Below are 15,397 nucleotides of genomic sequence, written 5' to 3'. Positions count from 1 at the left end.
TGTTTATATCTTGTTTCAGCTCATGTAACAGTTAATTTAAGTGAATTAGAAAATACAGATATGATTGAACAAAAATATATGTTACAACCATGTAATTCAACGTATAAAGGTGATCTGGGAACATTACGTGTAAAAGCTTCATATTCTCAAGAAATAATTATGCCACAAGAAGAATATACCAGTTTAAAGGAGGTAGGACATTTCATTTATGATACAAACAATATTAAAGATATGAAAATATGTAGTTCTGTTCAATTCAATACACTTTGATGCAATATTCCAAGATGCTAGTATAGATTTTCAGTCCATTTAAATTAAAAAGAGATATGGGATGGCCATCAAACTATCGTAGTCTTATTACAAAATTCGCAGAATATGGTCTCCCTATTCAAATATACTCATATCACGAGCAATAACTCCTGTAATATAACATCAAAAGAACAAATCATTCCTTCAGTGAGATTTTATTGGGTTTTTGCAACTCCTGAACAATTGAACTGATTGATGTATAAAAATGATGACATCATTGTCTTTTAATCAGAACACTTTTCAATCCTTATTTTTTGTTACATTTTCAGAATGACAATAATTGACTATTAGCCTTCTTATGCATTTGGGCTTGAATTAGCAAAGAAATATTCTTCAAAAGCTTGTAATATGGATAGTTATCAATTTCATAATTTTGCTATCGCTATGGTAATTTAATGATATACTAACCTAACCATACTGATTTCCTCTTTAATAGTAAGTGTAGGAGGAGCAACCAAACTACACACAAAACAAAACCGATAAGACAAACCTGCAGACAAGACATACTACATAGACATTGCAAGAAAAAAACAAAAAATGTGACTGGCCACAGCTAAATGAGTCGAAATGCACACGAATCAATAATGAGATAAAGACAAAATAAGTTAAAATATTGATTTTGATTGAAATTGAGATTTTCACAAAAATGAGACTATAAATATACTATCTATCAACACAAAAGATCAAAATAGCAATAAAACATTTTAAAACACCTGTATTTGAACGTTTTGCAAGAGTACCGTATTCTTAAATCTGTCCTATTTCTTAAAATTCTTGGCGAAATGGGTTATTTTTCTTCGCTCGCAGCGGGAAGACCCGTCATTCCTCTTGCATAATAATTGGCATCGTTGTAAAGCGGAGTATCTCTAGTTTACAAATACGATCAAAATATTGGCGATGAATTGATTTTGAACGGATACAATCGAGTTTTAAAACCCCCAAAAATATATAAATAAACTCCGCCTTTTGCCATGCTGTCTACACAACTCGTTTGCTGATTGGCCCAGACACCGCAGGCAAGGCATTATCGATAAATATTTGGTTTTGGTCATAATGTTTTGGGGTACCTACATACGATTCACTCTGATAAATGGCAGAAAAAAAATTAATTCTGATTAATTGCTGTTGATTGTTAATCGAAACCATGTGGCTGATTATGTAAATTAATCAACAAGCGGGTGTGTGTCATTGGGTAATACTATTACTAATCAACTGTCACGGGTCAATGATAAAGCCGTTGAGAACCCATTATTTACTCCAAAAATTAATCCAAGTGGTGATTATTTGATATCTCATATCATCTTTAAAAAAATAATCTATAGGCCTTAAATTGAAATAAACAAATTGGACAATAATTTTCTTTTCAAAGAAAATTTTATTGATAGCTGAATTCCGTTTACTGTCGCTTCTTCATATGGCATGCAAAGTAAGGAATGCATCTTGGATATTATTGTTTAAAATTCTCTTATCACCATTTGGCGAAAAAATGAGAACAACCAACGATCCGAAATGCGACGATTCTCGAGTCTGCCTTTGAGTATCCTCTGAATAATGTTGTTATTTACATCAAAGCCAAAATGCACGAAAGTGAACGTAAGCATTTCTTGACTATGAAATTGACATTTCTATAAGGACTCATATTTTGATAACGTCACAGTACCTGAAAATAATAATAGACCTATCGTACACGCAAAATCTGATTTTAATTCATGTGTTAAATGAACATGCGTACAGCTGTGGCAGCTTCTTTGATGATTATCCAATCAACAATCTTAATCTCCTGACCACTAGCTGGCACTAAGGTGCTAATTAATTGATGAGATTAACTGAGTTAATCTTATCAAAGTTTTAATATACACAACAGGCTACTAATGTATAGATTATTCTTCAGTATAACACTATCATGTGAATATTATGTCATATGTGTTGTGGATGTTTCATTACGAAAGGAGTGCATTTATTACGATTTTCGTCGTCAGCACCCTTGAAATCCTAAATAAAAAACATATTAAACGAGAAAATAGCAAATAAATTGTGGAAATAGTCGGATTATATTTTTACTACGATTTTCGTCTTCAGCACCCCTGAAAACCCATGGAAAGATATATTCAACGACAAAACAGCAAATAAATGGCCTGGTTGCTATGGGATTTTGTTTTGGAACATACCAAATCTTTGACTTGCTTTTTCTCAAAACTTAATTTTGTGAGTTGGGTACCTTCTAATGGACACAGCTCAGTCAATTTTTGCCTAATTCAAACAAACTATACATCAAATTGAAGGTAATGAGTTGGAGAATGTGAAAATAACAATAACTCAATTTTCAAAATTTCCTCATTGTGACTCAGTATGCTATGGGGGGCGGTCACAAATATCAAATTAAGTGAATGGATCTGCAGATTATCATATATTTTTTATTTAAACTTTATTTCAGTTACTACTTTGTGATAATTTTAAACATTTGATAGCCTTAGCTGGATATTGTCAAGCTAATGAATGGATACCTCTATCTAAAGCTTGTTTACGAATTTATCGATATGAAAGACTGGAAAATCAGGTTCTAAATATTTTAAATGATCTGGAAATAGAAAAAGAAGGTATGTTTATTCAGTTGTTTTAACTACATTAACATCCTGTCCCTTGATTCCTTTTAAAATTCACTTACTAATCTCTCTTCCAGATGGTTTACAAATCTTGATTATGCATGTTACTAATACATAATGGCAGCTATGTTAAGATTTGTAGATTGTCAAAATATTATGTCTTGAAGTATCTAGACAGATATGTTTTTAATTGTAGTTTGTATATATTTCCCCGTTGATGATTATGAATTTAGGATTGCGACTGTCAAGGAAATGTATCTTTATTATAGGACCATCCCACCTGCACACACAGTTAAATATATCTTTAATATAGGACTATCCCGCCTGCACACACGGCTAAATATATCTTAAATATAGGACCTTCCCACTTGCACACAAGGCTAAATATATCTTTATTATAGGACCTTCCCACCTGCACACACGGCTAAATATATCTTTATTAATATGGAACTATCCCACCTGCTCACACAGCTAGATATATTTTTAATATAGGACCATCCCACCTGCACACACGGTTAAATATACATTATGCAAGAACTGAATCTGCCAATTGCAGGTCTTTCTTTGGGCCTGAAATGTTATCTAAATTATTAATTAGACATTAATTAACTTAGCCTGCGATATTTTCTGGATTAGAATCCTATCTGCTGCTTAACGCTCATTTATAATTAAATAAAAAAAATGCATAATCGAGACCATGTTTTTTATCATACCGAATTTAGTAATGATGATTGAGGCTAGACCCAAAATTCAATCGCTAAAATCTTGGTTCAGAGTGGATCAATTTGACTGAAATTTTTAGCAAATTCCCTTTACATTATCTAGTTTTTAACTATTATAGTGAGAACTACCAGCTCTCTACAAATCTCACATAATGTATCTTTTAATAAATCTTTAATATAGGACTATCTCACCTGCACACACTGCTAAATATATCAATAATACAGGAATATCTCACCTGCACACAAGGCTAAATATATGTTTAATATAGGACCATCCCACCTGCATGCACAGCTAAATATATCTTTAATATAGGACCATCCCATCTGCACACACGGCTAAATATTCTTTTATATAGTACCATCCCACCTGAACACACGGCTGCATATGTTTTTGATGTAGGACCATCATATCTGCACACACCTCTAAATATATTTTTAATATAGGCCCATCACACCTCTGAATATATTTATTTAGAACCATCACACCTCTGAATATATTTTTGAATTAGGACCATCACACCTTAGAATATAATTTTTTATGTAGGACTATCACATGTCTGAATATAATTTTTATACGCCCACATTTTCATGCGGACGTATCTTGTCGACACCCCTGTCCGTCCGTCCGTCCATCCACAATTGTTTGTGAACAGTCTACAGGTCACAATTTTTTTCCGATTTCAATGAAACTTGAAATATAGGTTTATCACCCTAAGATCTCGGTTCATTTCGATATCCCCCCTGGGGTGTAGGGGGTGATAAGAATATACCCTTCGTATGTCCTGCGTGTCGTAAAAGGCGACTAAAAGGATCCCGTAATGGGGCAACGTGTTTGCCGTGCGTTGCGACCTGTGTCGGTGGAGAGTGGAATCCTGGTAATTGAGTGGGGATTTGGTTTGCGAGCCCTTTCTCTGCAACACATTACTTTGGCCCATGGTTCACCTAGACGGGAGGTTAGAGTGGCCCACTCTGATCAATCGGCTTTGGTCGTTTTTTAGCTCTGTAGAATGTACGTTTTTTCCAATTCCATTGCTTTGTTGTTTTCACTCAGCAAATTTACCTTTGTGTCCTGAGTACATTCTACAGAGCGGCGGCTTGGGTCAATCAGGTTGGCTAAGTATTTATACTTTCTGGCTTGAGTATACCCCTCGTCGAGCCCTGAGGCCATGCACCGGATATCCGTGCTAGTCCTCCCCCTGGTAGGCAGGGAAGTAACCTGGGGGACGACGAGGGGTGAATTTAAAAAAACATATTTATGGATTCCCCAATCCCCCCCACATCAATTAAAGAAAGAAATAAAAAACAGAAACGTCCTAATACAGAGGACGTTTCGAATTTATTTAATACCCCCCAAAAAATTATGAAGGCATGGCCGAGGTTTCTCTTAATTGAGAGTCCCTCTACCGACCTCTCAAAAATTTCACCCTTTTTGATAACCAAGGGCATAGCTGGCCTGGCTGGTGAGCCCAAGGCTATCAAAAAACTAAAAAACGGGACACTCCTGATAGAATGTGCTAAGGAACAGCATGCAACCATGCTGCTTAAATCCACATCCTTAGCAGACATTCCTATCAAGGTGTCGCCGCATAGGTCATTAAATTCAAGTAGAGGAGTTATTCGCTGTCGGGATCTTGAAGGCAGCAGTGAGGATGAAATGGTGGAATACCTTTCTTCTCAAGGCGTCTCGCATGTAAAAAGGATTAGCGTACGCCGGGGAGATAAGGTGATTGCTACAAGCACCTATATCCTCACTTTCAATCGTCCCGAAATACCAAAGACTCTCAAGGCAGGTTATCTTAACATACCTGTTGATTCGTACATTTCCAACCCTCTTCGCTGTTACAAATGCCAAAAGTTTGGACACAGCAAAACCGTCTGCAGAGGTAAAGACACCTGCGCTCGTTGTGGTCTTGATGGCCACGAGAGTGCTACCTGCCAGGCGGATTTTTGTTGTGTTAACTGCAAGGGTAAGCACTTTGCTTACTCTCGCGAATGTCCCATTTGGCAGAAAGAGAAACGAATCCAACAGATTATGTCTGAACGGAAAATACCATATTTTGATGCTAGAAAGCAAGTAGAGCTTACAGCAATTTTTCCCATTGCACAACAAGGGAAATCTTTCGCAAGTGCTGCAAAAGTTTCTACAAAATCAATTTCTGTTCAGACTGACCTAACCTGGCCCAGAAAAGAGAAAATGCCTAAACTTTTAACATCAGATCATATTAAAGGGGTATCCAGCTCTTCTCAAACGAGTGAGAGCTCGGATAAAATTATTAAATCTTTGTCTGGCAAGGACTCATCTTCCTTGCCTCAAACTGAAGATGTTGGGACCATTCCCAACACTTCTAACCAGAACGGCAAGGAGCCCGCTCCCTTGCCCCCTGAAGTTGTTACTCTTGATTCCAATTCTGCTGGGTCAAGTTCGCAGCCAAAGGGTATTCCACCTACACAAGAAGTTCTTTCTAAGAAAGAAAAGAAATTGGCAAAGATGCGTGATAAAGAGAAAAAGGGTTCACAAAACCCTATTGCTCTCTATAATAGATATGGGGATGATCTGATGGACGGCATTACTGTAGCGGATGTCCATAAGGACCCCGTCAGTAAGCCGCCAAAAATTAACTATCCCTGACAATGGTCAATTCCATTATTCAATGGAATTGTCGTGGTTTAAAACCAAATTTTAATGAAGTTCAACTTTTAATTCAAAATTACAACCCTTTAGCTATTTGTTTACAGGAAACATTCTTGAGGAATTCTGACACTTTGTCTTTTAGACACTTTGTTGGTTTCCATCATCATGCAGTTGGTGATGGTAGAGCTCATGGGGGTGTTTCTATTATTCTTAATGGAGATATCCCTCAGAGTCAAGTCACCCTCATCTCGCCTTTACAGGCAGTTGAGGTAAGGGTGACTTTGCATATTCCTATTACACTCTGTTCTATTTATCTTCCACCAAGTTTACATCTTAATCCCAGAGATCTTGATGACCTTGTTGCACAACTCCCTCTCCCTTTTATTATTACGGGAGATTTCAATGGTCATCATTCACTCTGGGGTAGTCCAGATGATAACAACAGAGGTAAACAAATAGCGGACTTCATTAATATTAATAATTTGTGTTTATTAAATGATGACTCGCCTACTTATCTACATCCTGCCACAGCTTCTTTTTCTTCCTTAGATCTCACCATTTGCTCTCCGGTCTTGTTTCAGGATTTTACATGGAGGGTAAATGAAGATCTGTTTGGTAGCGACCATTTTCCTATTGTAATTGAAAACAATGGTCCCTCTCCGGTCGAAAGACCTCAGAGGTGGAAGTTGCATAAGGCTGACTGGGCTCTATTTGAATCTCTGTGTCTCTTCTCTTTTGATGCAAAGGAGTTAGAAGATGCAGATGAGCCCATGGCCTTATTCACTTCAATTCTTCAAGATGTAGCTGAGCAGGCGATTCCACAAACCACGACTAAACCAAAACGTTTCAATAAACCATGGTATAATGACGATTGCAAATCCGCTCTAAAAGAGCGTGATCGTATCTTGAGACAATTAAAGAACCATCCTTCCATGGAGAATATTGCGGCATACCAGATGGTCCGGGCGAAGGCCCGTAGAACCATACGTCAAGCAAAGAAGTCTTCATGGCAAGGTTACGTCTCTAGGATCAATTCCCGTACAACATCCAAATCGGTATGGGATAGGATTCGTAGGATTAAAGGTAAAAGTAGTGCATTATCAGTTAACCATCTAAATGTTGATAATACCACCTTAACAACACTTCCTGATATTGCTAATTCTCTGGCCAGTAGTATCTCATTCAATTCATCATCCAATTTCTCCTCTGATGCCTTTCGGGGCATTAAAGCACAACAGGAGAAAAGGCGACTTAATTTCAAGTCCCGCAATGATGAATGCTACAATGGAAATTTCTCTGTTGCTGAGCTCCGGGATTCATTAAAACGAGCTCGTGACACTGCAACTGGTCCAGATGAAATTCATTACCAAATTCTTAAACATTTACCTTTTCCAACTCTCCTAATTTTATTAGATCTTTTTAACCGGATTTGGGTTGATGGCAATTTCCCTCCTTCGTGGCATGAAGCCACAATAATTCCCATCCCTAAACCGGGTAAAGATCATTCGAATCCTAACAACTATCGTCCGATCGCTTTAACTAGCTGTATTTGCAAAACCATGGAGAGATTGATCAATCGAAGGCTTGTTTGGTACCTTGAGTCCAACAACCTCATTACAGACCTCCAATGTGGATTTCGGTCCCAAAGGAGCACTCTTGATCATCTCATTCGATTTGAAACGTTCGTCAGGGACGCTTTCATCCAGAAGCAACATTTAGTTGCAATATTTTTCGATCTGGAGAAAGCATATGATACCACGTGGAAACATGGTATCATGCGCGACCTCCATAACCTCGGCCTACGAGGTCGCTTACCTGTCTTCATTAAAAATTTCCTGGAAGATAGGTCATTTAAGGTACGCCTGGGATCAATATTCTCTGACCCATGTCCTCAGGAAATGGGAGTTCCTCAGGGAAGCATATTGTCTCCAACACTCTTTGCAATAAAAATTAATACCATCCCAGCGTGCCTTAAACCAGGTACAAACAGCGCTCTTTATGTTGATGACTTTCAGATATGCTATGGTTCTACAGACATGCGGATAATCGAACGTAAGTTGCAGCTTTGTTTGAATTCACTTCAACAATGGGCAACCGAAAATGGATTTCGTTTTTCGAAATCCAAGACTGTCTGCATGCATTTCTGTCAGAAACGAGGTTTGCATCCAGATCCAGAACTTTATTTGGATGGCAACCGCCTTCCAGTTGTGGATGAAACCAAATTTCTTGGGCTGATATTTGATAAGAAATTATCATTTATCCCCCACATTAAAAGCCTAAAAAAGAAATGTCTGAAAGCCCTCAACATATTGAGAGTCTTATCAAATACTGACTGGGGAGCAGACCGTAAGGTCTTGCTCCGATTATATCGAGCTTTAATAAGATCAAAACTCGATTATGGGTGTATTGTGTATGGGTCTGCCCGCGAGTCTTATCTCAAAGAGCTCGACACCATACACAACCAAGGACTTAGAATCAGTTTAGGAGCATTTCGTACATCTCCAGTGGAAAGTTTATACGTCGAGGCGCATGAGCCCTCACTGCACAACAGACGTGATAAACTGGCCCTGCAGTATGCTACGAAAATAGCATCTTTACCAAATCATATTTCATTTAACACCATATTTAGACCATATCATGAGCATCTATATCTGCTTAAGACTAAAGTTATTCCACCTTTCGGTATTCGCATACAACCCCTTTTGTCGGAGGCTGGTATCAGCCTGGACAGTATTGCGAATACCCCTTTCTTTAGGACTCCACCGTGGGCTATATCTCCCCCAAAGATTGATTTCCATCTTACACAACATAAAAAGAGAGATACTAGCTCTACGGTGTTTCAGTCTCTCTTTCGAGAGCTGAGGTCTAAATATGTTGATTATGCTCCAATTTATACAGATGGTTCGAAAGATGGTGATCGGGTAGCTTCGGCTACCGTGACACCATCTGAGACCATTTCTGTCCGCCTTCCACCTGCTGCTTCCATCTTTACAGCTGAACTCAAGGCCATTCTTCAGGCTTTGGAGTTCATTCAATCAACATCTGATTTAAAATATATAATTTTTACTGATTCTTTGTCCTCACTACAAGCAATAAATAAATAATAAACAGTTTGAACACCCATTAGTAGCAGACATTTATGGTCTGTTACTATCAAACGAGTTCATCAGCAAGGACATTGTCCTTTGCTGGCTCCCCAGTCACATGGATATAAAAGGGAATGATCAAGCAGATTTGGCTGCCAAGTCTGCCTTAGATCTTCCCTTATTCGAATTTTTAACGCCATACACGGATTTTAAATCCTGTATAAATAATTTTATTTATTACCGCTGGCAACGGTCTTGGGATCTTGCAGGCACAAACAAACTTCATCACATAAAGCCTCTCCTTGGAGAATGGCCAAGCTCCTACAGGTCTAACAGGAGAGATGAAGTTGTTTTGTGTCGCTCTCGCATTGGTCATACTTTTTTATCTCATATTTTCATTTTGAAGCGAGAGCCTCAACCGGAATGTGTTCACTGTCATGTTCCTTTGACAGTGAGCCACATCTTGATTGAGTGCAAACATCTCAAGTATATTAGATCTAAATACTACCGTTGCCAGTCATTACGTCAGCTATTTGCTCAACCGGAGCTATATGATAAACTTTTATTCTCAATTTTAATTGTATATATTTAATCATGTATATTGTTTTAAATATTTATATATGTAAAAGATTTGTTATATTTATTTTTAATTATATATTTTCTGTGATATTTGTTTTTATTTACATATATAAATTCAATTATGTGATATTGTTTTAATTTGTCTCGTTAGATTCACCATATGTTTGGCGCAATATAGCCCGGTTGGAGCTGACGTGCCATTAAACAACATTTCATTTCATTTCATTTCGATATTGGCATGTATCGGACTGTAACTGTAACTTCATGGATTATGGCCACTGATTGTACGAAAAATCACGTTTTTAGCTTGTGAACACTGTAGAGGTCACAATTTTTATCCGATTTGGTTTAAACTTGAAATGTATGCTTATAACCCAAAGATCTCAGTTCCTTTCGATATTCGCGCATATCAGACCATAACTTCCTGAATTATAGCCCCTGATTGTACGAAAAATCACGTTTTTAGCTTGTGGACCCTATAGAGATCATAATTTTTATCTGATTTAAAAAACAGTATTATTATATCACCGTTAAACCATAAGGACGGCTGAGTTCGAATTTCGTAAAAATCGGCCCAAAACTGACCGACAATAGCGTAAAAAATATGGTATATCAAGGTTGTGGACCCTAAAACTGACAGACAAAATGACCGCCCCTTGTTCTCAAATAGTGTAAAAATATGGTATATCAAGGTTGTGGACCCTATAGAGGTCACAATTTTTATCCGATTTTGTTGAAACTTGAAATGTAAGTTTATAACCCAAAGATCTCGAATTGTAATTTCCTGAATTATGGCCCTTGATTGTAGGAAAAATCACTTTCTTTTTAGCTTGTTCTCTATCCATCTCTTGAAAATATGGGAGTATCCTGCCTGGCAGCCGCTGGTTTTATTTAGGACCATCACACCTGAATATATATTTGATTTAGATAATTTAGGATCATGTCACCTTCACACAACACTAAATATAATATTATATTTTTTTACAGAGGAAGTGTCTACATTATTTAGAGCTACTTCATTTACAACAACTATGATGGATCAGTATATGAGAATGACTTGCACATCTTTTGTACACGCAGCAGTGAAAAATACTGTGCAAAAAATTATGGATAGTAAACAGTCTTGTGAAGTAAGAATATTCATATTTTTAACTCCTTGTTCTTGGTATTAGTGAGACTTTCCATTTTTTTATTCTGTATGATCTATTTATTAATATGATACTTTGCAGCATTCATGTCATCTTTTTGAAATTTCTATAAGTTCCTTGATTGCTTGATTGCTTTTTATACGCCCACATTGAAATGTGGACGTATATTGCCGTCGCCCCCGTCCGTCCATCGTCCACAATTTCTTGTGAACGCTCTAACGCCATAAATAATATCATCCAATTGTTTTAAAATTGATATATGTTTTTTACATTAGTGAGATGAAGAAGCCTATTGAATTTCAGCAATTTCCATTTATTACGTCTAGAGTTATGGCCCTTGTTTCACTTTATTGAACCTTGTGAACGCTCTAACGCCAAAAGTTATCATCCGATCTTTCTGAAATTGATAAGCATTATTTAGATTACTGAAACGAAGAAGCCTATTGAATTTCGGCAATTTCCGTTTGTTACGTCTAGAGTTATGGCCCTTGTTTCACTTTATTGATCATTGTGAACGCTCTCACGTCAAAAGTTATCATCTGATCTTTCTGAAATTTATGTGCATTATTTAGATTGCTGAAACGAAGAAGCCTATTGAATGTCAGCAATTCCCGTTTATTACGTCTAGAGTTATGGCCCTTGTTTCACTTTATTGATCCTTGTGAACGCTCTAACTTCAAAAGTTATTATCCGATCTTTCTGAAAATGGTATGCATTATTTAAATTAGTGAGATGAAGAATCCTATTGAATTTCAGCAATTTCCGTTTATTACGTCTAGAGTTATGACCCTTGTTTCACTTTATTGAACCTTGTGAACGCTCTAACTCCAAAAAGTTATCATCCGATCTTTCTGAAATTTACATTCATTATTTAGATTAGTGAAACGGAGAAGCCTATTGAATTTCAGCAATTTCTGTTTATTACGTCTAGAGTTATGGCCCTTGTTTCACTTTACTGATCCTTGTGAACGCTCTAACGCAAAAAGTTATCACCCACCCGATCTTTGTGAAATTTATATGCATGATTTAAATTAGTGAAACGAAAAAGCCTATTGAATTTCAGCAATTTACAATAATTACTTCTAGAGTTATTGCCCTTGTTTCACTTTGTTAAACCTTGTTAATGCTCGATTGATGATAGTTATCATCCGATATGTATGAAATTTATAGAGTTATGGCGATTGTGAACGTTTGAATGACAAAAGTGATCATGTGATCTGTATGAAATTTATATGCATTATTTAAATTAGTAAAACGAAAAAGCCTGTCAAATTTCTGTAGATTACTTCCAGAGTTGAGACCCTTGTTTCAGTTTCTAGAACCTTGTAAACCCTCAAACGACAAAATTTATAATCTGATCTGTATGAAACTGTCTTGTAAAGACCCCCAATTACCTACAAAGGAATAAATATGCGACAACCCTTGACGACCGCTCGGACGATTTAGCTGCTGTGGGCGTATGTTTTGTTGCCTGGCAACCTATCTTTATTTTCCTAAACATTCACAATGCAGCAACAATTCTTTTACTTTTTCAGTTAGATCCAGCCAAAATGGAAACACCGTCAGAGGCTAAAGTTAATGTTGATAATTTATTGCATTTATTAAATGAAACTGTTGAAGGAATATTTAAATCTACCGATAGCTGTCCACAGTAAGTAATAAATATATATTAATAAATATTTGCTGTCTCATAATCCATTATGATTAGTGTTGTCACGATTACAAAATTCTTGAATCGGTTAATCGGCCAGCCAAAAATCGTATCAGTGCCGATTAATCGGATGCCATATAAATTCTATAATGTCAATGTCTTTCTGCGTTCCGAGTTTTTTTTCTTGTAATTGTTTGTTGATAATTAAATTATAAAATGACGTGTGAACACTGAATAACTGATTCTATATTACTGTAGTACATTTCGTTGAGTTTGTGCTAAAGAGATGTTGGGATAAATAGTTTAAATTGGCAATAAACAACATTTACTAAGTCATTAGTTTTGATATTTAGTTACGCGGTTGAGCTGAGTAAGACATTTCTGTGTTCTGACTTAACCCTACAGCTTTAACTGTTAATTGAAAATCAAATACTGGCAATAGATTACAATTCACTAGTACAACAATTCCCGTACATAATATTTTAACATATATAGCGATAATCATATTGACGAAAAACAACAAGAGAAGTCGCAGAAGACGGTACAAATAGAAAAAAAAAGGTGTCATTTAAAAAGGCGGCAACATATGCCGAGGGGGGCGAATAGAAGATCCTCCTGACTGGTAATGCCAGCAACTCGTTTATTCGTTGTCTAGTACACAGTAACGGCACATTCTGATTGTCAACTGAATAATAAATTACAACTGGATTTAAAATTAATTTGTACTGGAGGAATTTCTGAGGGAATCTTTCAATTATATTGTTGCACTCCGTTGGAGCATTGTTTTCTTCTTTATAAAACGATAATTTATTAAAATTACATTGGCAATTTATCACCCGTAAAAAGGCATAGCCAACTTCCCCGCCTCGTTCGGCATGCATTCAGTCCATGTATTCTAATGCCCATGATATTATCATGTCTGTTACTGTCCGTTTACATATTTTGTAGTAAGCCATGCCTAATATGTTAGGCAAAGAATTTCATGCGACATTGAGATCGTGCCACTGTAAATGGGAATTTCTGTATAGAGTCTCAAAATAAAATAAAACCAAGTACGAACAATCCAAACCATTAGACAAAATTAGAAGTCCTAAAAAAAACGGTATAGGCAAAATAGTGTAATCAGGCAAAATAGTGTAATCAGGCAAAATAGTGTTATCAGCATATGGACTTTTCACCATGTACAAAATACACAACAAACAGTGGTAACAGGTGTCCGCAAGTAAGTTAGTTTCCATACGGTTTTAATAGGCAGCAATTCAGCAGTGTGTTTAGCAGACAGTAAAAGTCAAACATTATATGTAATTGTATAAATATAAATTGGATGAAAGACTACCGATTTTTCAAAATGTGAATTGGTTTGAGTTAGAAACCGAATCGACTACGACTAAACCGATTAATCGTGACAAGCCTAATTATGATAATCAACTATGTTCATTATGATACTCAACCATGTTCATTATGATAATCAATCATGTTCATTATGGTTATCAACCATGTTCATTAACATAATCAACAATGTTCTTTGTCATAATCAACTATGTTTATTGTCATAATCAACCGTATTTATTGTCATAATCAACCATGTTAATTGTCATAATCAACAATTTTCATTATCATAATCAACAATGTTCATTATCATAATCAACAATGTTCATTGTCATAATCAACCATATTTATTTTCATCATAATCAACCATATTTATTGTCATAATCAACAGTTTTCATTATCAAATTAACAATTTGTATTATATAGTCAGCAACTTGCATTATTGCAGTAAAACACATGCATTATCAACAGAATAAAATGATTATGAATTAAAAATTAACACACTTATATGGATATACTACTTCTGAATTTTATTAACATACTAGTACTACGTTTCAATACACATACAGGTATCGTTATCAAGCAAATAATGATTAGTGCAATATATAGATGAACACTTTGGAAGCCATTTAGCAGATATAACAATTACAAGAAATGAATTAACAAGATGAAAGATGTAATATATAGACAACAAGTAGAAGCCATTTTAGCAGATAAACCAATAATAACAATTAATTAACCAGATCAAATATGTAATATATCGTCGATAACAAGTAAAAACCATCGGGGGGGGGGGGGTATTTGCTAAATGGCTTCAAAAGTGTTCATCTATATATTGCACCACATTTTTGTTAACTATTGTGGCCATCCGTGATGCTATTTCATGGATCCCCCATCAAAAGACTAGTAAGTTTGTCATTCCAAGCGACTCTCTGAGCAGTCTGATTTCAATCCAAAATGACAACTCTGACTCAAGACCAGAAGTCTTTTTGGAAATCAGGCAGCTGTTCCAGAGGAACGAGGAGGCAGATCAACTCGCCAACGAAGGTCTCAGGGACACAGCACCACTCCACACCATAGAATACAGCACCACGGAAATCTACAGTATGGTAAAATGACAGGTCAATTCAATCTGGGAACTAAAGCTCGTTGAACTTCACACATACAGATTCCAGCTGAATGACAAGATCTACACGAAGACAGCAATCAGTCACCCTAGAAGAGATATATCGAAACTAAGGGTGAAAGAGCAGCTGCGAGACTTCAAACACCAAGTCATCGTCTGTGAGTATGGAGAAGAATGTACCACCAACCATGTCCTAGTAGACTGTGAAGTAT

At 36.3% G+C, this 15,397-nt stretch overlaps 1 protein-coding gene across 1 annotated transcript in view; it reads left to right on the top strand.

Annotated features, from left to right (window-relative positions):
• Positions 1-15,397, top strand: part of LOC126819207 (ras GTPase-activating protein 1) — a 68,616-nt gene that overhangs the window by 42,904 nt on the left and 10,315 nt on the right. Inside the window, exons 15-18 of the mRNA XM_050547114.1 lie at positions 20-192; positions 2,744-2,906; positions 10,919-11,061; positions 12,615-12,730. Coding sequence (XP_050403071.1) covers positions 20-192; positions 2,744-2,906; positions 10,919-11,061; positions 12,615-12,730 — 595 coding nt within the window. The remainder of the gene's footprint in view (positions 1-19; positions 193-2,743; positions 2,907-10,918; positions 11,062-12,614; positions 12,731-15,397) is intronic.

This window comes from Patella vulgata, chromosome 4 (assembly GCF_932274485.2).
Source record: "Patella vulgata chromosome 4, xgPatVulg1.2, whole genome shotgun sequence".
NCBI lineage: Eukaryota > Metazoa > Mollusca > Gastropoda > Patellidae > Patella > Patella vulgata.
This window is presented reverse-complemented; position numbering and strand designations above follow the sequence as displayed.